This window comes from Myotis lucifugus, unplaced genomic scaffold (assembly GCF_000147115.1).
Source record: "Myotis lucifugus unplaced genomic scaffold, Myoluc2.0 scaffold_136, whole genome shotgun sequence".
NCBI classification, from domain to species: Eukaryota; Metazoa; Chordata; class Mammalia; order Chiroptera; family Vespertilionidae; genus Myotis; species Myotis lucifugus.
Genome location: NW_005871184.1, coordinates 3,259,992 through 3,284,430, shown reverse-complemented (window position 1 = coordinate 3,284,430; position 24,439 = coordinate 3,259,992). Strand labels below are relative to the sequence as shown.

General features: G+C 37.8%; 1 protein-coding gene across 1 annotated transcript in view; it reads left to right on the top strand.

Moving 5' to 3' along the window:
- Nucleotides 1-24,439, top strand: part of MOB1B (MOB kinase activator 1B) — a 46,088-nt gene that overhangs the window by 12,357 nt on the left and 9,292 nt on the right. Inside the window, exons 3-5 of the mRNA XM_023758658.1 lie at nt 15,903-16,069; nt 19,636-19,729; nt 24,071-24,204. Coding sequence (XP_023614426.1) covers nt 15,903-16,069; nt 19,636-19,729; nt 24,071-24,204 — 395 coding nt within the window. The remainder of the gene's footprint in view (nt 1-15,902; nt 16,070-19,635; nt 19,730-24,070; nt 24,205-24,439) is intronic.

Sequence of the window (24,439 nt, the reverse complement as noted above, 5' to 3'; positions counted from 1 at the left end):
CGTGTCATATGTGAACACAGAGAAGGTGTCCTTAACCCAATTTAGGATATCAGGGAAGCTGTCTGAGGAAAATGATCCCTGAATTAATTCTCTAGGGATTACTAGACATCCAGTATAAAAAGAAAGTTCAGTTAAAAGTGTATGAGATAAAAAGGAGTAGTCTGCATCTGATTTTAACTTTGTGTGTTTTTTTTTCTAGTCAGGTTTGTTTTATTATAAGAATTTAATTTCAAAGCATTTAGAACACAAAACTGCTATGTCACTGATTTCATTGGATGCCTATGGTGTTACTGCTTCATATTTGCAGGCAGATATAGGAATTGTAGGCGAATCTTTGCCCTAGTGTTGGTATCTGTATCTGATGTAAAAATTGTTCCAATTACTGCCAAAGCTGCAGGCTTGACCTTTCATTGCACCCTTTATAATGGGCTGCGGTTTTGGATTAAAGGCCAGGGGAAAATTCTGCTCTTTTACTTTGAAAAAAATAAAGTAATCCTATTATAACAAGGAAGTGCATATTAGTTATTAAAAAAATAAAAGCTAGCCCAACCAGTGTTGCTCAGTGGTTAAGGATCAATCCATCCAGTCAGGGCACTTGCCTGGGTTGCAGGCTTGATCCCCAGTGCCGGGCAGGTAAGAGGCAGCCGATCAATGATTCTCTCTCATCATTGATGTTCTGTTTCTCTCCCTCTCCCTTCCTTTCTCTGAAATAATGGGGAAAAAAACCATATTAAAAAACAAACACTTCTAAAAAAAGAAAATAAAAGCTACCTCTTCTGATTCTCTTCCCTCCCAGGGAAGAGTAGGAGTAGGCTTGCTTAGAATTACTGAGATGTCTCACCTTGATTTTTTTTTTTTTTTTTTTTAGTGAATGTTTAAGTAGGGCAGGATTGTAAAGGATCTAAAATTTAAAATGAAATGTTGGTGTCAGGGTTAGGAAATATCCCCAATTCATCTGTTACTTCTCTTGCTGCAGTTAGAATCTTTTAGATTTGTTGCACCAAATAAAGATGATGGGTCATCTTCCTTTAATATTGAGAACAACTACTCCTTGCAATAAGAACAAGAGTTTTCTCCTCTTTCAATATCATTATTTAAGATAGTAAACACTTACTAGGTATCTGTCCCAGGTTCTGTATTAGGGTAGGTACTGCAGATCAAGGATGACTAAGACATGATCTATGTTCTTGAGTAACTCACAATCTAGTGAGAGAGAATAAGTAAAATGCAAACAAACATGAGGATATAATGTTTTAGGTTGACCTTTTTTTTTTGGTAAATCCTCACCCAAGGATATTTTTCCCATTAATTTTTCGAGAGAGTGGAAGTGAGGGTGGGAGAGAGAGCAAGAGAAACATGGACGTGAGAGAGATACATCATTGTTGCCTCTTGCACACACCCTGACTGGGTCCAGGGATGGAACCTACAACTGTGGTATGTGCCCTTGACCAGGAATTGAACCCTCAACCCTGCAGTCCTTGGGCCAATGTTCTAAACACTGAACAAAATTGACCAAGGCTTAAGTTGACCTTTTATGGATTAATAGAAATGTAGTAGGAGGATTGCTGTTGTCTCAGTGCATCAAACCCAAATTCATATGTTGAAATCCTAATGTTCAATGTGGTGCTATTAGGAGGTGAGGTCTTTGAGAAGTGATTCTGTCATGAAGGCTCCACCCTCATGATTGGGGTGAGTGTCCTTAAAAAACGGACCCCACAGAGTTTCATTAAAGTTTTGTGTTTGTTTGTTTTTTTAATTTGAGAGAGAGAAAAGGAGAGAGAAAGAGATTGATTTGTTCCGCTTATTGATGCATTCATTGGTTGATATTTTAAAAAAATATATTTTATTGATTTTTTACAGAGAGGAAGGGAGAGGCATAGAGAGTTAGAAACATCGATGAGAGAGAAACATCGATCAGCTGCCTCCTGCACACTCCCCACTGGGGATGTTGCCTGCAACCAAGGTACATGCCCTTGACCAGAATCGAACCCGGGACCCTTGAGTCTGCAGGCCGATGCTCTATCCACTGAGCCAAACCGGTTAGGGCCATTGGTTGATTTTTGTATGTGTCCTGACCAGAGATCAAACCCACAATCTTGGTATATCTGGGTGATGCTCTAACCAACTGAACTACCTGGCGGGGCAAGACCCCATAAGAGTTTCATATTTTCATAGCCCCTTCCATCATATGAAGATGTAGTGAGAAGAGGGCAATCGGTAACCTGGATGAGAGGGCCTTCATTTAGTACCCAACAATGCTGGCAACCCTGATCTTAGATTTCTAGCCCCCAAACTGTCAGAAGTAAATTTCTGTTGTTTATATGTCACCCAGTCTGTCTGTGGTACTTTTGTTAAAGCAGCCTGAATGAACTAAGGGATAAAGTGCGTATTGGTGCTTTAGTAATACATATATATATATGTATATGTATATATATATGTATATGTATATATATATATGTACTTTTGTATATATATATACATATACATATACACATACTTTTGCATATATATATATATACATATACATATATTCATTCATTGAACATTTTAAAGCTATAATTTCATATAGTGCACATTTGCTGTGTGCTTTAAATTAAGGTGCTGTAAATTTATTCATTGAATTGTCATAATGGTCCTGCAAAACTGGTGATATCTCCAATTTTTACATTGTAAGCTTAGAGAAGTTGTATGATTTGTCCAAGATTTCATAGCTAGTAAGATACAAAGACAGGATCTGAAACTGGATCTTTACTCTAAGTCCTGTGCCTTTTCTTCTGCATATGCCAGCCATCATATTAGGGAGTGGAGTTACTAACATGAAGATGACAGACACAGCCATTCATTTTGAAGTGCTATCTAAAAGAGAAACACATAAATATACATATAAGGTGTTACAGGTGCTTTAAGTTACAGTGAGATATAAGAGAGGATGGACAGTTTTTCATGGAAAGTTAAGAATTTTTATAAAACAAGTTATACTTAAGCTCTTTAGATGTTACTTGGTTGAAATATTGGTATGTTTGGAATTACTGCCAATTCAGTTGCTAGGTTCATACTTATTCTGAGCTTTGCATATTCAAGTTTTGGTTTGCTCCTTTTAACAGTCCAGCACGATGATAAGATTTTGAAAATGGAGTTACTGTCGTTGCATGGAAATCACCCAGACCTTTGACTATGGGCACTTCCTAAAATCTCCTGTGGTTTCAGTACCTATTTACTGTCTGGAATAATGAATTTAGTGCACAACTCAAAAGCTCAGAGGGTGATTAGAGATGAGTGATTAAACTTTAGTGCCTTCATCTATAGCTGAGAAATGTCTTAGATAACTTCACAGATGTAGAAACTAACTGGCTTTTGTGTGTGAAGTGCTTTATTATTTTCTGGGGATTAGATTATAAAATTTTATGAGGCATTAAATAAATACAGAATTGGCCAACTCTCTACCTGTTCTTGTATGAGGTCACTGAGTTACACTTTATAAAATTGAAGTGTCATGAACATACTTTAAATTGAGAGGCAACCCAGTTAGCAGTTTGATGTACTAGAGCAGTATTCCCTAATATGTGTTAAAGAGCAAGATATTAAAATGTGGAAGAAAAGTTTCCATGACTAAAGATATTTGGGGAACTCTGGGCTAAACCATAAACAGTTTTCTTTACTGTAGGACTTCTCATAGCTTGTAAAATACTCAAATAATATGCTAGTGTATCTTTTAGCACTGTGCTAACCAGTGAGGATACCAACATTATTAGTTTCCTTTAGTCTAATCTTTTCTCTGAGCCCAAGACTTGTATATACAACTGCCTACCTAACATATTTATTTGAATTTCTGATAGGTATCTCAAGTTAATATGTTAAAAAGTCATCTCCCCAAACCTATCTTAATTAAAGGGTCCACTTTCTACCTACTTGAGACTGAAAATTTATGAGTCATCCTTGATTCTGTCTTCTTCACCATTCTCCACAAATCATGAAACTCAATAGTGAGCCCTGCTGGTACTGCCTACAAATAAGTATTGGAATCTGCATTCATCCCCATGCATCCAAGCCATCATTCTATCTACTTTGTAGTAGTTTCCTAACTGGCTTCTCGGTTGCCTCTTTTGCCATCCTCCCAGTCCATTCTCTGCATGGCAACTAGGATGATGTTTTTTAAAAATCACTGAATTATGTTATTACTTTTGGGTTTTTAAAAAAGTCTTCAACAGCTTCCCAGTTATTCTTAAAGTGATAATCTAAATTCCATACTTTGGCCTCTAAAATCTTAGCTAATATGGTTCTACTAGTCTTTCTGATTTCTTCTTATGCCACTATTCCCATCGTTCATGATGCCCTAAGTTACAATTATCTTTTTAAAACTACTTCTAAAAACTTGCTTTTGCACTGGTTTAGCCTATTAGCTTCCTCTACTCCAGTTCTTTCTTCTTGGCTTCCTGGCATTGGGGAAGCCTTCTCTCTTTTTAAAAGCAAACAATGTTTTTATTGATTTTAGAGAGAGGAAGCTAGAAGGAGAGAACGAGAGAAAAGGAAACACTGATAGGCTGCCTGATCGGCTGCCTCCTGCACACCCCTTACTGAGGATCGAGCTCGCTACACGGGCATGTGCCCTGACCAGGAATCGAACCAAGGACATCTTGGCACATGGGATGATGCCCAGTCAACTGAGCCACACTGGTCAGGGTGGGGAGGCCTTCTCTAATCACTTAATCTAACATAGTGCCTTGTCACATCACATTATTTGTCACATCATTCTGTTATTTTCATTGTAGCACTTACCTCTACTCAATAGTTTTTTGTTGGTTTTTATTATTTTATTTATTTATTTTGATTTTGAGAGTAAGTTTATTAAGGCTGGGGACAGCGAAACAAGGAAGTGCCTAGGATAGAAGAAGTCTAAGATAAGAGAGAGCATATGTGTGGCTACTTTGGGTCTCTAGAAATGTTATGGGAAAGAAGTGAGCCAGGGTGGGGCTGCTGTCACCTCACTGGGAAGTCAGAGAAAAATGGGCCTTGCAAATAGGTTTAAGCGCTTAAGCGTGGGATGAGCTGCTGCTGCCCACTGCTCGCCTCGTTGGCAAGTCTCATGGGGACCCTTCAAGTTTAGTTGTTGGTTTACTTTTTTTCCTTTGCCTCCTCTACCTACATGACAGTAGAGATCTTATCCCTTGTTCAGTGCTGTGAATTGCCCAGGGCCTAGGACAGAACTATTTAGAATATAGAACAGTGATGGCGAACCTTTTGAGCTCGGCGTGTCAGCATTTTGAAAAACCCTAACTTAACTCTGGTGCCGTGTCACATATAGAAATTTTTTGATATTTGCAACCATAGTAAAACAAAGACTTATATTTTTGATATTTACTTTATATATTTAAATGCCATTTAACAAAGAAAAATCAACCAAAAAAATGAGTTCGCGTGTCAACTCTGACACGCGTGTCATAGGTTTTACATCACTGATATAGAAGGTTGTCAGAATATGCTAGTTGGATGAAAGAATGCAAGAGTAAATACATGGATGAAAGAAGCTGACTTATTGTGGTAAGAAGGATTATTGAGAAGCTACTGATTTTTTTTTAATAGTAAAGGTAAAAAATTTTTTTAAATTGAGCTACACCATAAAAATTCATATGCCATAAAATTTATCCTTTAAAGTGTAAAATTTAGTGGATTTTAGTATAGTCACAGAGTTGTACCACCATAATGACTGCGGGCCAGGCCTAGGGACCCCACCCGTGCACAAATTCGTGCACCGAGCCTCTGGTATATAGATAATATTCCATTTTAAGGATGTCCACAGTTTGGTTATCTATTCACCTATTGAAAGGCACGATTAAAGTTGATATAAACATTCACAGGTGGGTTTTTTGTAGACATAGGTTTTCAAATCCATTAAATAAATACCTAGGAGTGGGTTTGCTGATTTGTATGGAATGATTGTTTTAGCTTTGTAACAAACTGCCGAACTGTCTTCCAGAATGGCTATACAATTTTTTATTTTTCATTCCTTTCAGCAATGAATGGTTCTGCATCCTCATCAGCATTTGGTATTGTCAGTTTTATGAATTATAACTATTTTAATAGTTGTGTAGTGGTATCTCATTGTTTTAATTTCAATTCCTTGACGACAGATGATGTTGAGATTCTTTTCGTATGTTTATTTGCTATCTGTATGTCTTCTTTGATAGGGTTTGCTCATATCTTTTGCCCATTTCTTTTTAGAGTTATTTTCTTTCTGTTAAATTTGTAAGAACTTTTTGTGAATTTTGGATGCAAATTCTTTATCAGATATATGGTTTGCAAAGATTTTTCTCCCACTCTGTGGCTTACAATTCTTTCACAGATCAGAGTATTTAATTTTAATAAATTGTCTATAGAGGCATCCCCCTCCACCCCACACCCCAAAGTTCTGAGCCTTATCCTAATGTTAAATATCTGCTGTCACTTGCCTACTTCCCAGAAAAGGCCATCAGAGGAGGGTATTGGAATTCCCTGGCTCAAAGATTCTGAATCAAGTTCCCATATAATTCCTAAAGAGTCTCTCAGGGTCCTTCTCCCTGCTGTCATCCAGATTCTGAGTTTGGAGAATGGTGGAAATCACTCTTACCTTTGTTGCCTTATCTTTTGGGCATATACTAGGCTAGGTTTATCAGACTTTCATTGTCACTGTGTCTCACCAACTTTTTAATCTTACCAGAGTTTCTCAATTTTTATCTGCTGATAGCTTGCTTTCTTGCTTTCCAAGAATGTTAAGGATTTTTTACTCTCTTAACATTAACAATAACAGAAAAAAAATTGTGGAAAAAACAATAACAGCAATAGCACCACCATCCTATCTAATAATAGACAAACATGGTAATTGACCATACCTTTGCTACGCCTCCCATTGGCTAATCAGCGCGATATGCAAATTAACCACCAACAAAGATGGTGTCTAATTTGCATACTGCAGGCAGGGCGGGACACTGGGAGCCACCATCCAGGCCCCCGTGTGACCCCAGGAGCCGCCGGAAAGCCAGGCGCAGGCAAGGCGTCCCCTTGGGACCCAGGAGCCGCCTTGCCTGTAGCCTGTGATCGTGATCGTGACTAGAAAGCCGGGCGCAGGCAAGGCGGCACCCCGGGACCCAGGAGCCGCCTTGCCTGTGGCCCGTGATCGTGATCATGACTGGAAAGCCGGGCCGCAGGCAAGGCGGCCCCCCAGGACCCAGGAGCCGCCTTGCCTGTGGCCCGTGATCCTGATTGCAATCGGAAAGCCGGGCTGCAGGCAAGGCGGCACCCTGGGACCCAGTAGCCGCCTTGCCTGCGGCCGGTGTTGGTGATCATGATCGGAAAGCCAGGCCGCAGGCAAGGCGGCCCCCTGGAACCCAGGAGCTCCTCGGCGAGGTCTGCAGGCGAAGCAGCGATCAAGCTATGAGGGGGAGGGTGGGGGGTGGAAGGAGCTACAGGAGCAGCTCTGGCCAGAGACTGAAGACTCCCGCTGGAGCGAGGAGCAAAGACTGAAGGCTCCAGCCACAGCGAAGACTGTGTCCAGAGTGAAGATGGAAGGCGGTGGCCAGAGTGAAGGTCTGGGTCCTGGGTGCCAGAGGAAAACTGGTGCTGGCAGCCAGGGGAAAGAAGGCCTATTGCATGAATCTTAAAAATATTAAAAAAATTAAAAATTAATAAAATATTCATTGAAATGTATCTGCATTACATGAAAAATCTCCTAATTGCTTCTAGCATAATTTATTAAATTGTGCTAAAATTTACAAGGGTTCAATTAAAAAATATCTTAATTCTAAATGATATAATAGAAAATATATAATAGTGCAGTTATAAGTACTTATCTGAAAATAAAAATGTAAAGAAGGGAATTTAAAGAAGTGATTAGCCAAAGAAAATATATGCACAACCCATGGACACAGACAAGAGTATGGTGATGGCCAGAGAGAAGTGGGGGACAAGAGCTGGGTAGAGGGGGCAAAAGGGGGAAATAGGGACATCCTATATAATAATAATAAAAGGCTAATATGCACATTGACCGAACGGCAGAATGACCGGTTGCTATGATGCGCACTGGCCACCAGGGGGCAGACGCTCAATGCAGGACCTGCCCCCTGGTGGTCAGTGCACTTCCATATGGGGAGTGCCACTCAGCCAGAAGCTGGCTCATGGCTGGACAGCGCAGTGGTGGTGGCAGGAGCCTCTCCCACCTCCGTGGCAGCACTAAGTCCAACTAACGGTTTAGACCCGATCCCTTGGGGGCCTAAGCCTTTAGTCGGACTTCCCCCGAGGGCTCCCTGGCTGCCAGAAGGATGTCTGACTGCAGGCTTAGGCCTGATCCCCCGGGGAGTGGGCCTAAGTCGACAGGTGGATATCCCCCAAGGGGTCCTGGACTGTGAATGGGCGCAGGCCGGGCTGAAGGACCGCCCCCCCCCCCCACGAGTGCACAAATTTTTGTGTGCCGGGCCTCTAGTCTATACTAATAAAAGGGTAATGTGCTAATTAGACCGGACATCTTCCAGACGTCCTTCTGGACAAAGCCACGGTGGTGGGGGCCGAGGCAGAGGTGGTTAGGGATAATCAGGCCGGCAGGGGAAAGCAGTTTAGGGGGCGATCAGGCCAGCAGGGGAGGGCAGTTAGGGGGCGATCAGGCTGGCAGGCAGAGGCAGTTAGGGGCAATAAGGCCAGCAGGCAGAGGTGGTTAGGGGCAATCTGGCAGGCAAGGGAGCAGTTAGGGGCATCAGGCTGGCAGGCAGGCAAGTGGTTAGGAGCCAGTGGTCCTGGATTGCAAGAGGGATGTCCGACTGGCAGTTGGACATTCCCCGAGGGGTCCCAGATTGGACCGTACACTAATTTTGTCCCCCCCCCCCCCCGTACACTAATTTTGTGCACTGGGCCTCTAGTTAATAATAATGATTTAAAGGGGATGTTAGGTAGAAATGTAAGTAGATATGTTTGTTCAGATTGCTAATTTTCTTTCTCTTTTCTTTTTAAATTGTTAATTTTCTTGAATCAGAATTATCTTTTTAACAACCTTATGGTGATTACCAGAGGGAAAGGGGGGTGGGGGCAGTTAAAAGAGGGTAAAGGGGGAATAAATGGTGATAGAAGGAAACTTGACTTTGGGTAATGAACACGCAATACAATATGCCGATGATATACTTATTATACTAGGTGTACCAGTTAATAATGTGGATTTTTTTTCAATAGGTGGAGTTACACATATGTTGATATATATGCAATTTGATACGTATGCTGTTTTGTTGTATTGACAGCAAGGTTCAAAACTTCATATGTCAAATTTGCTGAAGGTGTTAACATCATAGATATTTTTACACTTAAACATGTTGAATTTCGTGCCAAAAAAAGAGCATTTACGCCGAAACCGGTTTGGCTCAGTGGATAGAGCGTCGGCCTGCGGACTGAGGGGTCCCGGGTTCGATTCCGGTCAAGGGCATGTACCTGGGTTGCGGGCACATCCCCGGTGGGAGATGTGCAGGAGGCAGCTGATCGATGTTTCTAACTCTCTCTATCTCTCTCCCTTCCTCTCTGTAAAAAATCAATAAAATATATTTTTTAAAAAAAAGAGCATTTGTGGGAAGTTTTAATTCATTATTTTGAAGAAAAAGTTATCGTATACTTCAGGAAGCTTATGGTGAACATGCTCCATCTCAAGATACTTGTGAACGCTGGTTTAAACACTTTAAAAGTGATGATTTCGATGTGAAAGACAAAGGACATCCAGGTCAACCAAAAAAGTTCAAAGACCAACAATTACAAGCATTATTGGATGAAGATGCATGTCAAACTCAAAAACAACTTGCAGAAAGATTAAAACATTGCTCAGCAAACAATTTCTGATCATTTACAAGCAATGGGAAAGATTTTAAAGGAAGGAAAATGGGTGCCACATCAACTGAACAAAAGACAAATGGAAAACCGAAAAGTCATCAGTAAAATGTTGCTTCAACGGCACGAAAGAAAGTCTTTTTTGCATCGGATTGTGACTGGCGATGAAAAGTGGATTTATTTTGAGAATCCCAAACACACAAAATCATGGGTTGATCCAGGTTAACCATCAACATCGACTGCAAGGCCAAATCACTTCAGAAAAAGACAACGCTCTGCGTTTGGTGAGATCAGGAAGGTGTAGTGTATTATGAGCTTCTAAAACCAGGTGAAACCGTTAATACTGATCACTACTGACAATAAATAATCAATTTGAACCACGCTTTGATCGTGAAACGACCAAATGTGCCAGAAGACACGGCAAAGTAATTTTGCTTCATGATAATGCACCATCACACACTTCAAAACCAGTTAAAGATACATTAAAAGATCTTGCCTGGGAAGTATTAACCCATCTGCTGTGTTCATCAGACCTTGCTCCTTCAGATTACCACTTGTTCCCATCGATGGCATACGCTCTTTCTGAGCAGCACTTAAAAACATACGAAGAAGTGAAAAATTGGATCTGAATGGTTTGCCTCAAAACGAGAAAAGTTCTATTGGGATGGTACCCACAAATTACCTGAAAGATGAAGGAAATGTGTAGCTAGCGATGGACATTACTTTGAATAAAGCACTTTTAATGTTTCTCTTGAAATTATCGTGTTTTCTTTGATTACAAAATCCACCATTATTAACTGGTACACCTAGTAGCATTGTACACTTGAAACCTATATAATTTTATTAACCAATGTCACCTCAATAAATTCAATAAAATTTTTTAAAAATATTGTCTTTTTGGTAATCATAGTCTTTAACTTTATTATTTTTAGAACACATTCTACTTAATTTTGATAATTTCTAACATGTTTTGCTGGTGCATAATACCTTTCTAAAAGCATAAGTGTGTTTGAAACCTTTGGGGGGAAACTGCTCTGTGGTGGAATTTTATTTTTTCTTAATGGCAGTACTAAGTATTCATCTAAATTAGAAAAGGTGAGAGGAGAGGAAATGGAATTAGGTAGTTTGAAGATTGTTTTAAAAATGTGCCCACTGTCCAGCCGGTGTGGCTCAGTGAACCAGGAGGTCACGGTTCGATTCCCAGTCAGGGCTCATGCCTGGGTTGCGGGCTTAATCCCCAGTAGGGAGCCGATCATTGAGACACTCTGTCTCATCATTGATGTTTCTTTCTATCCCTCTCCTTTCCTCTCTGAAATCAATAAAAATATATTTTTAAAAAATGTGCCAGCTAATAACTCTTTCAGCATAAATTAGACTTGTGTTGCTTCATAAATGACTTGATTAAACTGGTGATATAAAAAGAAAATTATTAATTGGATAGAAAATAAAGGTAAACACCATATAGTGTTGGGGAGTGGATAAAAGAGTGGGCTTTAAAGATTTAAATCCTAGATTTAAATTCTGGCTCCTCAATTTACCACTTTTCTAGTCTTGAGCAAATTATTAAAGTACTTAGAGCCTCATTTTTATTACTCATGAAGTAATAGTATGTACATCATAAAGTTATGAGTATTAAATAAGATAGTGCTTGTAAAATACTTCTGAGCACAAAGCCTGCAGTAAATATTAGTTAATATTAATTATCATCATTACTATCCTGATAAGGAGTTTTCAGCCTGAAGTTGATTGTAACTGTCAATTAATAAATATTTATCAAGTACCTGATCGCTAATGTTAGACTTTAGAGTTTAGACCCATGGAAGGAGATACTGATGTAAATGACAGGTTGCTACCTAGAGGTGGAGCAAAGATAACTAATACTGAGTTCTTACCACAGGGTTCAATAGTAAGGTAGCTATTATTCCCATTTTATTGATGAGGAAGCTGAGGCTTGGTAATGTTAAGTAACTTGTTCAAGATAATAGACTGTTCTTGAATCCCATTTCTGCCATTTAACTAGCTGTGTGGTCAGAGTAATTCCCTTAATCTTGAAGGAATAGAGACTCAAATAAATTGATGTTAATTTGCTTGTAATTTTTAATATATTGACGTGTTCTTTAGTATCAAAATATACAGATATCTATTCTAACTCTTACTAATGCCCTTTTTTAGTTCTCTATACATCTCCTCCACCCCCAATTCCTTCAGCCTTAAGATTCTCTAGTGACTACATCCCTTATATGTAATATATCATTCACATTCCAATCAAAAAGCGGTTCTCAACCTGTGGGTTTCGAACAATGAAAATACATCCTGCATATCAGATATTTACATTACGATTCATAGCAGTAGCATAATTACAGTTATGAAGTAGCAACGAAAATAATTTTATGGTTGGGGATCACTACAATATGAGGAACTGTATTAAAGGGTCGCGGCATTAGGAAGGTTGAGAACCACTGCTCCAACTTAGAAAATACCAACTTCATTAATAGTTATCTATATATATAAAAGTGTAATATGCTAATTAGGTCAGACGTCCTTCCGGACAACCTTCCCGACGAAACGGGCTGTGAGGGAAGCCTGGGTCCTGGGTGCCTGCTGGCGGCCGGAGGAAAGCCCGAGTCCCGGGTGCCAGAGGGAAGCTGGTGCTGGCAACCGGGGGAAGGAACGCCTATTCTTGCACGAATTTCGTGCATTGGACCTCTAGTTAAAAATAAAGGGTTAAAAGTAAGGGTAATGATGGATGTGAGTGTTGAGATGGTTAGAACCAGTTTATGGGCGTTAATCTAGGTGTCACTATGGGGCCTAATCTATTCGTTAGTATCTCAAAGAGAAAATAAATGATGCTGTTGAAATTTATAAAAGTTAGATAAAACTGGCTAATTATAAGGGATATGTGCTCAGAGTTTTCCCTTTGGGCTCAGTTATTTACTTGTCAAACCACCCTGTCTTGCTGTAGAAATTGATTGGCCTTAAACTATGAATAAGAGTACTGGGGAAAAGAAATCTGAATTCTGGATGTTTATTTGGAAAGAAAATACTTCAGGTTAATGTTATGAATTATCAATACAACATCCCTTATATGTAATATATCATTCACATTCCAATCAAAAAGCTCTAAATTCTCATGTAGTTATAACACTGTTTTGGGAGCTGTCCAAGAGAAATTAGCATTGAATTGCTGTTCTCGAAGACCAAAAAAAGTATATAACTACTCTCATCATACATCATTAATGGGATTGTACAAGGGTACAATTTATTTGGGGGGGAAATGGGCCTTATATAAAATTTAAAAATGTACATTCTGTGACTGGGAATCAAACTGTGACCTTGAGTTGTGGGCTCAATCCCCAGTGGGGGGGGCATGATGATTCTCATCATTGATGTTTCTATCTCCCTCCCCCTCTCCCTTCATCTCTGAAATCAATAAAAATATATTTTAAAAAAATGTACATTCCCTTTTACATAACAGTTTTTTACTTCTATGAATTTATCCTTTAAGTATGCTAATACACAAGGATATTTACTATAGCATCATTTATAGTAACAAATGACTAGAAACAACCTAAATGTTTATCAATAAGTGACTGATTAAAATATATATCTATACTAAAATCCTTACAAAGAATGAAGTATATCTACTTCTACCTTAATGTAAACAATCTCCTGGATATATTAAGTGAAAAACAAGATTTAATATTTTTAGTATACAATAATTGTGTAAAAACAGAAACGGGCACAAGCATTCTTATGCTTGTATAGAAATATTGTGGAAGGATACACAATATTTCTTCTGAGATTCTTCTGATACACCGATTTCTTCTTAGATGGGTGAGTGGAAGGCCAACATACTTTCTGTTACAAAAAATGTTTTTTAATATTTGTATCAAATATCTTAAAATACAATGTGATATATAAGCATTTGGCCATACATTGTTGCTGTAATAGCTTATATTCTTTGGTGAGGTCTTTTGTGTACATGCTTTGGTATTTGTGCTTTTGAATTTGAGGGGTCTGTCAGTTGGCGTTTGGACCTAGGAATAAGGAAAGGAGCAGTATTGTACTTTTAGGGTAGAGTGGATACTGGTAGAAGTTTCAGGTAACAGTTGAAGAAAAAGCCGAATATCGTTTTAAAAAAGAATATTAAAAAATATAGAGTATTAAAATGGTTAGTATTAAAATGGTTTATTCTGCCTCAAAAAAGCAGAAGATCCAGAAAAGGAAAATTAAATGGGAACTTGAAAGCATTTTGGAATTATGAATGTGCATGGAAATGGGAAACAGAGAAGGGAGATGAAAGTCCCCAGGGAACTAAAACCATTTTATAACATGATCTCATCTCTAAACTATACCCTTTTGTAAAAAGTTATTTTCCAGACTTTCAAAAACAAAGAAATTGAAGCCTATGTAACATAAGAAGAAAATAGCAAAATGAGGAATAGATTGTTTTCTTGATTTCTAATCTAGCCCCACAATTATTCTGAGATCATTGAACCTTGATACAGATATAGCAACAAAAAACAAGCAAACTTAAAAAAAAAAAATCTGTTTTGAACTTGATGTGTAAAAGCATTTGTTTCCAAAGTAAGGTGTTGTTTTTCTGCATCCAGTCTTAGGAGATGAAGATGGGAATAGACATTGAAAGAAAGCTTTTGCACATTACACTACCATTTCTTTTTATTATGAGTCATTCTGGTTCAGGAAAAGGAAGGATAATGAAAATATTAACATTTGCAAAGCCTTTTACAGTTTTAAAAGCTTTTTTCACATATTATTTTCTTATTTTACAGTTGTTCCATGATACAGGTTGTGGTGATGTTTTGTTATTTTTATTAGTCTTTCACTGTTAAAGAAAAAATACGCCCAAGGAAAGTTGGGTAATTTGCCTGAGATAACATAGCTGATAAGTGTCAAAGCTGACCTTCACAAAATCGAACTCAGATTTATTTTTTTCTTTCTACCCAAGCATAAGCTCTTATGAGGTAGATTTACTTAGCTTTGTGGAAACCAATTTTGGGTGGGACAGCAATCAAGAAAACATTTGGAAGCCTAAAACTTCAGAGCAGAGTGGTTCAATAAGTAGATGGTATTGGGGACAGATGAGGCTCTGACCCTCCTGAGTGCAGGTCCAGCTGATGTCCTTCTGTTCCTTTTCATATGAAGAGAGAAGGGGAGTATTGAGAAAGGATGATGATTGGATATAATACAATTTGATAAGAACTTGCCAGCATTAACCAAAGAATCCATCTCTTAAAAATTCTTAAAATCATTTCTAAGACTAATTTCATTTGATCCATTTAAAAATACATATGAAATTTGAGCAAACCAATTATATTAATGTCTAGCTTCTTGTCTACATACCTAGAATTATGGATTAAGATTGCTGACGCCACCTATATATAATTGGGTAGAAGAACATGTAGCTTTTCTTTCTTGCTCTAGGATTTTTGTGTTTTATTCATGTAAAATTGTATCTTGCCCTGGCTGGTTTGGCTCAGTGGATAGAGTGTTGGCCTGTGGACTGAAGGGTCCCGGGTTTGATTCTGGTCAAGGGCACATGCCCGGGTTGTGGGTTTGATCCCCAGTACAGGGCATGCAGGAAGCAGCTGATCAGTGATTCTCTCTCATCATTGATATTTTTGTCTCTCTCTCCCTCTCCCTTCTTTTCTGGGGGAAAAAAAAAAATTTTTTTTAAAGAAAAAAAGAACCCTGATCTCTGGATTCAGAGGTTACGCTCAACCACTGTGCCATGTTAGCTGGGCTGCAACCTGTAATCTTGAATCATTAGTTTATTGTGAAGAGTTGGATAGTTACAACTAAAAATTCTTTTTCTCCTAGGAAGTTGCAGTAGGGAATATAGAGAAGGTTTGTAGGAGTTTTGGGTCTCAAACACATTGGTTACAGCAACTATATTGCCAGGATTTAATGTAGCCAATACAACTTAGGGCTCTTTATTTGTGGACATTTAGGATTACCTCTGTGTTATTTTATCCAGTAATATAGTGTAGTTGACTCTGTTGAAAGTCATGCCTTAAATATTGAAGTGCCTTTATTTTCTTGTGTATTTGTAGTGGTAGCCGCTCCTCTAAAACATTTAAACCAAAGAAGAACATACCAGAGGGTTCTCACCAGTATGAGCTCTTAAAGCATGCAGAAGCCACACTTGGCAGTGGCAATCTCCGGATGGCTGTCATGCTTCCTGAGGGAGAAGATCTCAATGAGTGGGTTGCAGTGAACAGTAAGTAGCCTTTCTGTTTCGCAGAAGACTCTAAATTAGATTAGTAGCCTCATTATAGGTGAGTGTTGGAGTGCTGTCTATTCTGGAACCTAGTTAGCAACCTAATATCACAGTATAGTGATAGCTCAATCCACTTTATCCTTTATGTTACCAGTATTTTATTCTCAATATAGAGTTTTCTAAAATTCTTGTTTCTGTTATAATGACATACAAAGCATAGATTTACCATCTTTAGTGGAAAAAAATAATCACAGCAATTAATATTTATGAAACACTAATTATGTGTCTGGCACTCTGCTATCCTGTCTACATGGATTATTTTATTCATATTTGGAACCTCATGATGTAGGTACTATGATTATTCCAATTTAAGACATAAGGAAGCTGAGACAGAAAGATTAGTAATCTGCCTAGGTCATGCAGCTATTAAGTGGCAGACCCTGAGCTCTAATATACAGCTATAGAATTTTAGAGTCTGCACTTTAAGCACTCTGCTAAATTGCCTCTTTCAGTAGCATATTCAGTTATCTAAGTTAATGCTATTTTTTTAAAAACAAGTCACTAGTGATTTGTGAAATTAATAAAATATATTTATGAGAGTCTTAGCACCAAGGAAGAAAAACATGTAAGTAAAAAGTAATGTATTCTTGGAAATTAAGCCAGCGAAAGTTGGGGAATAAAAGTGGTACTTTTAATATTCAGGGTTTTTCAGCATTAGTGAAGAAACTATCAGAATTTAATAATTGGAGTAATTTATGTGAATCTAGCAAATAAAATAAAATTTAATTGAAAATATACACTATATGTCAAGGCTTTAAGAAAAAACAAAATATTTTTCTTGTAATATGTGATGTTATTATAATTTGAAATATATCATTGGATTTATAAATTGAGCAGCTACCCACCAATAACTTTTAGGAATCTAAAGGATTTTATTACTGAGGTGTCTAAAAATGTTACTCTGACAGCATTTGCATACAAGTAGTGTTTATTATAATGTGGTTATCTTCCTGGACCCAGAGGGTTTAGTTACTAAAGAAGTAAAGTGATTTTTGCTTTACTGGTCATCTTACCTATAAGATGGTTCTGTGACACTTCAAAATAATATACAGAATAAATTTCCAATTGATTATGTGCATTCTTTTTTTGTACTTGTTTGTGCCTTTTTTGTATCATTTACTTGAGTATCATTTACTTGATAACTCGCTTATTTTAAAAATCTAAGGAAGGCAGCATAGAGCTTCTGTACTACATGAGATTCTTACTTGTAAGTATAAAAACAGATCATCAATTTCTGTCTGTATTCTCTATCTCAATTGCCAGAACAGAGTGACTGTACTACTGAAATGTCTAGAACTTCAGGAACTTTTAAAATTTCACAGGCATTTTGCAATTATAGCTAGACAAAAATTACTTTGAACTGGAGCTTCAGAGTGTCCCCTTAGAACAGAAATTCTGCCTTGAAAATACAGCATTTGACTGAAGTATTGGGTTTTAAAATTTTCCTTAATTATAGTAATCTTCCCAAATGACTCTGGATGAAGAAAAGAGGATTTGAGACTAGATATTTCCACTCACTGACAGTGGTTAAATAAACATTTTGGGTACATAAGGGAGTGAAGGGAATTTATTGATAAGATTGGTATATTAATGGCTTTTTGGCTTCAGTTCACCTGCCAGGTGAAGATAAATGGTCGAAGATGGGAAATCTTTACAAATTCAACAACTGGTCTCACAGCCAGAAACCAAAGCCTGCTTTTGAACATTCTGCTGCTAGAAAGAGTGGTAGCTTAAAGAAGACAGAAGGTTCAGGGTTCTGGAAAAAGCTGGATGGATGGCTTATAAATAATTTATGTGGCACCGAATTCTGAGGTCATATATTAATTTGTGGAAGGAAATGAATATTTATTAATGCCCACTTAATGTTGGCCATATATATTTTTAACTAGAGTCCTGGTGCATGAGATTCATGCACTGGTGGTGGTGGTGGTGGCAGGGGGGGATGAGGTGTCCCTCAGCCCAGCCTGCACCCTCTCCTATCTGGGACATCCCTCTCACAATCCAGGACTGCTGGCTCCCAACCGCTCGCCTGACTGCCTGCCTGATTGCCCCTAACAGTTTCTCCCTGCCAGCCTGATCACCCCCTAACCACTCCCCTGCCAGCCTGATCAACATCTAACTGCTCCCCTGCCGGCCCGATGGCCCCCAACTGCCCTCCCCTGCAGGCCTATTCCCCCCCAACCGCCCTCCCCTGCAGGCCTGGTTCCCCACAACTGCCCTCCCCTACAGGCCTGATTGCCCCCTACTGGCCTCCCTGCAGGCCTGGTCGCTCCCAACTCCCCTGCCCTGCAGGCCTGGTCCTCCCCCAAATGCCCTCCCTTGCTGGCCTGGTTGCCCCTAACTGCCCTCCCTGCTGGCCTGATCGCCCACAACTGCCCTCCCTGCCGGCCATCTTGTGGCCACATGGGGGCAGCCATCTTGTGGCCACATGTGGGTGGCTATCTTGTGTGAGGGTGTGATGGTCAATTTGCATATTACTGCTTTATTATATAGGATGCTCCATAATAAACCCAATTTTAAAGGTAGGGAACTGAGGTTCAGGGAGATTAAGTAACTCAACTGGAGTTGGGATTCAGACTTATCTTATTTCAAAGCTAAAAGTTGCCCTCTGTTCTTGTGGAGGACAACTTAAGAATTATTAAGTTGCAGAGTCATTACTTAGTAAATGTTGGCTCTTTATGAGGTAAGAGGGAAGAGAAAAACTTGTAAAATTAAATTTCGTGTAATGCTCATTAATGTTCTACTTTCATAAGCAATTATGACTCCTTTTGAAGTCAGTTTTTTTCTTTGCTATAGAAAGTCTGAAATTAAAAAAGCAAAGTGCTGGTCATGGGTAATTAATGGGATGAAAAAGGGGATTTTAGGATTCTAAATAAAGAGGGAACAGGGGTTAGTTCAAAGTCACCATATGTAATATTTATCCTTGAATAGTGGGTGCGGCAAAAGTAGGTTGAAACTAAAAAGTTAAACACTAATGTAAAGAAAGCTGATACAGTCATATTAATATCAGACAAAGTAGACTTTAAGGCAGAAATAAAACCCAAAACAATAAAGAGGAAGAGTTTAAAATGATAAATGGTTCACTTCACAAAGAATATATGGTGTTCTGAATTTATGTCTCTAATTATGTCTATAAAATAAAACTGCTGACTGAACAGAAGAAATAGACAAATCCACAGTCATAATGGGAGATTTAAACACTCTTTTATTAATGGACAGAATGAGGAGGAAAAAAAAGTCAAGAGGGAATTAGAAAAATGTAAGCCATTTTTAATAGACTTGACGTGAGGGACATGTGGCCTAAGCACCTCAGATTACACATAGGTGCATTTAAAAAACTGAAATGATTGAAATGATATAACACAGTTTTTGACCATAGTGGAATTTAGCTAAAAATCACTAACAAAAGCTAGGAAATCTGTATATGTTTAGAAAGAACACTGATAAATCTAGGTTCTGCTTAGTAAAATTAAATATTTTACTTATAACTGATATTTGCTTTGCAGCTGTGGATTTTTTCAATCAGATCAACATGCTTTATGGAACAATCACAGATTTCTGTACAGAGGAAAGTTGTCCAGTGATGTCAGCTGGCCCAAAGTAAGATGTGGTTCATGATCAGTTCTCATTTTTACTTTATTTTATAGTTCATAGATAAGAAGATAGTTAATTTCTGTACTTAGCATCCCCTTCGCTGGCTTACCAGTGAGTAATATAGTAAGTTCAGATTCCTTAGCCAGAACTTTATGACCCTTCCTGTATTGTCCTCCATTCTGCCTTTCTTCTGTTAACTTACACATCTCCTCTGGTCTATCCAGACAAGATTACAGAAAATGCCTTGCTTGCTATTCTCTCTATTAGTTATACTCTGAAAACTTGTTCATTCCGTTCTTCTCTTAGATATTTTGCTTCTCATGTCCCTCTTATCTTCTGCTCACATTTCCAAAAATCTTACCCATCTTCAAGGCCCACATCAGGTACTTCCTTCTCCATGAAACCTTCTGATTTCTTCATACTAAATGTGATATTTCTATTTAACTTTTTTGTCATTACAATTTTATTTCTTTGTTACATTATGATTATATAGTGGCCCAGTGCATGGATTCATGCACATTAAAAGGAAATTAATTAGAAGAAATATTTTAATATCACTATTCGCCTTTCTCTATAACAGAAGTGTCAGTTGGAAGAAAATTAGTAAAATCGATATGAAAATAATATATAAATTGATTAATAAATAATAACAACATGCTATAACAACAAAGGCATGATATAAAAACAACGTGATATAAAAACAATAAAAACATTGATAAAAACAAGGACTGATAAATTGATTAAACATCTTCTAATATTTCCCTGTATATCACATTAAGAGTAAAAACACTTTCAGAGTGCTTGACTAATTTTCCTTGTGATGAAGTATTTACAACTTTAACGTCACACGCTCTTCGAACTCAAGAGAAAGCAACATGTAACTGACTATGTCTGAAAACGGGTTCAGGTAGGAATATTCCTACTCTGTCTACAGTTTGTCCTTGTGATTTATTAATAGTCATTGCAAATGCTGGCATCATGGGAAACTATCTTCGAATTAATATAAATGGGAGGCCAGATGGGGAAAAATCAATTCTTGGAATCATAACAATCTGCTCCTTCCACAAATCCTGTTAATACTTCAGCTTTGATTATGTTAGGTTGCAATCTTTTGATAATAAATCTGGTACCATTACAAAGACCCCATTTACTATTAAGATTTCTCAGTAGCATGATGATTGCACCTACTTTCAATTTTAATTTATGACATGGCATTCCCGAAGGAGTAATACTATTAAAATTCGATGGGAGCTTTATATGTATCCCGTATGTGCGAGTCAACGTTTATTTTTAAATTGCCAGTGCGTGTCATATGTACCTGTTGGTCGGTTGGTCAGCGGTCAGACAGATGTACGGTCATTCACTTAGTCTTTTATATGTATAGATTATTTATACATGTCTTATTTAACCTGTCAGATTGGTTCTTCTTTTAAATCTCTTTTGATCAAGAATAGTCAGTGCCTGCCATCTAGTTACCACTCAATAAATGTTGCTTTGATAAATAAATTTTTGAAACTGGATTTTATTATGGCTATAGCTGACAATAACAATGCCAGCTACCATTTATTCAGTACTACCTAAATGTAAGGCCTTTATACAGCAAACCAGTAAAGTAAGAAAACTATTGTTATCCTCATTTTACAGGAAAATAAATTGAGTCTGAGAAAAGTTAAGTAACATGTGCAAGGGTCCTGTTATCCAAAAACAGAACCAGGTCTCTGTCATCCAAGACTCTTTGACTCTAGTGTGACTGTACTCTTAATTGCTACATTGTGTTATCTATATATATATAAAAGCCTAAGCAACCGTTACAACTGAACGACCAGAACGACTGGTCGACCAGTCGCTATGACACACACTGACCACCAGGGGGCAGACGCTCAATGCAGGAGCTGCACCCTGGTGGTCAGTGCGCTCCCACATCCAACCTCCTGCGGCCGGCCAGCCTCCTGTGATCCCTCCCACTGGCTGGCTGGTCCCGATCGGCCCCAATCGGGACTGGGCGAGACGCCCCTATCGGCCCTGATCACCAGCCAAGCAGAGGGACCCCACCCATGCACGAATTCGTGCACTGGGCCCCTAGTTTTCTAATAAGAATATGAATTGATATTTATAAACTATATATAGAGAGGTTTTATTTTTAGTGCTGACTTTTTATAAAATATGTTCTCTCCCCCCAATTATAAACAAAGCATAAATATCAAAACAAAACAAGCTGTCCAAACTTACTAGTGTATAGAAATATTAGTAGTAGTAGTAACCTTAGATTGCTAATCACTTGTGCTAATGTTTTCATTGCTCAGAATATTTTTGCTAACTTTTAAATTACAGTGTCAGATCACTAGCTACCCAAGAGATTCAATTTTATTGCTGCATAGTAATAATTTATTTATTGACCAAATTCATACATTGAACAAAGTATTACCTAGAGTGGTCTGCTTTCTTCCTCAAATTGACTCTAAATGAGTTTAGATGTTTCTCAGAAGCTAGTCCTTTAAAAAAAATTGACAATTTTGTCATGGTCAAACATGTTCAAAATAATATGCTTTGACTATTTCCTGTGGTAATTTTTTTGAAAAATAACTTATTTTCAAACTATTTCAGACTTTGAAACTTCAAATAATTTCAAATGTATAGAAAAGTTTCTAGAACATCACAAAGAACTCCCATATCTCTTTTATCCAGATTCCTCAATTATTAACTTGCATGCTTCATCACTCCTCTCTATGTGTATAGTCATTAACATTAATTTTTTTCTGAATCTTTTGACTAAATTATAGACATTACGCTAATCCCTTTATGCCTATATATTCAACTGTGTATTTTCTAAAAGCAGGAATACTCTTCTATACAACCAGCATATAAATTCTCTAAACCACTTCTTCCAGTTCATAGACACCATTCACATTTCACCAGCTATCTCAATATATCTCAGTTTTTCATTTCTGCTCCAGGATCCTATCTATGAATATGTATTGCATTTATTTGACGTATCTCTTTAGGTGCCTTCAGTCTGGAATAGTTCCTCAGTCTTTCCCTGTACTAGTCTTTGTGCATAAAAGAGTGAATATAGCAGGCCTGACTGTAATCTCTTAAAAGGCCTAATTATCCTAATTACCTTATCATGTTAGTGTCTGCAAGGTTTTTTCACCTCAAATTAGTCATTTTCTTCCCCTTTGTAATTGACTAGCATTTTATTGGGAGGTCTTCTGATATTACACCAATATCCCATTCCTGTGAATTAGGGAGAATTACTGCCACTTAGATTACAGCTCTGATCATTTTCCCACAGAAATCTTATCTACATAGCTGGTATAGGAACAATTTACCTAATTATTTAAAAGTAAGAGGTGCCCTAGCTGGTTTCGCTCAGTGGATAGAGCGTTGGCTTGTGGACTAAAAGATCCTGGATTCAATTCTGGTCAAGGGCACATGCCCGGGTTGCCGCTCAATCCCCAGTAGGGGGCGTGCAGGAGGAGGCAGCTGACCAATGATTCTCATCATTGATATTTCTATGGCTCTCTCCCTTCCTCTCTGAAATCATATATTAAAGAGACAAAATGAAAAAAGAGCAAAGCCAAAGGATCTTCTATAAAGATACATGAAAAATGATCTCCCTCCTTCCCTTCTTCCCTCCCTCCCTTCCTCCCTTCCTCCCTTCCTTCCTCCCTCCCTCTTTTCCTTCTTCTATCCTTAACCCTAAGTTAAAAACCCCAAGTTGTAAAGAATTGTACTGTATAAGGAGAAATATTTTTGAAGTAAGAAAATAGCCATAAAAACGTTAAGGATGATCATCATAGAAGTGGGAAGGAAGTAAGCTAGGTTTTCTACTATGACAATGTATGATTCTAAAATTTAAATTCTATATATGAAAGAAAGTTGTATAATCAAATTAAAACATTAGAGGAAAGCATTGAAACAAAAAAAAATGAGTTTACTGAAATCTGCTTAGTTTGTGTCATAATAAATGCAAAAGAGTACAGTAACCATTTGAAATCATTAAATTGAAATGCCAAATGTGGCCCTGGTTAGGTGTTGTCCCTATATGCCAAGGTTGCGGGTTCGATCCCTGGTCAGGGCACATAAAAGAATCAACCAGTGAGTGCATAAATAAGTGGAACTACAAATCGATATTTCTCTCTCTCCCCCTTCTCTCTCTAAAATCAGTAATAAATAAATAAATCAATAAATGAAAGCTAAATGCAAAAATCTTTATTTGGAGGAACATATTGTTTAAAACATGTCCTGTATTCATTCATAATGCACATACATGTATCATATAAAAATATACAAACTGTGTATGGGTATATACTAATATTCTGTGTGCTTTTTATCTTTCTAATACAGATATGAGTATCATTGGGCAGATGGAACAAACATAAAGAAGCCCATTAAGTGCTCTGCACCAAAGTATATTGATTACTTGATGACTTGGGTTCAGGACCAGTTGGATGATGAGACATTATTTCCTTCAAAAATAGGTATAATTGTTTTGTATAATTGGAATTGATCATGATTTATCTAATTTTATGTTTCTAGAATTTATTTTCTCTCTATTCCAGGAACCATACTAGATTACAATATTTATCAAAATATTTCTAATCTTATACATTTAAAAACATCCTATCTTTTCATACCAGTTTATCATTATCATTAAGATAAACCTTATATTTTAATCAATGAGAAATTAGTGTACCTCAAACAGTAAGAAAATCT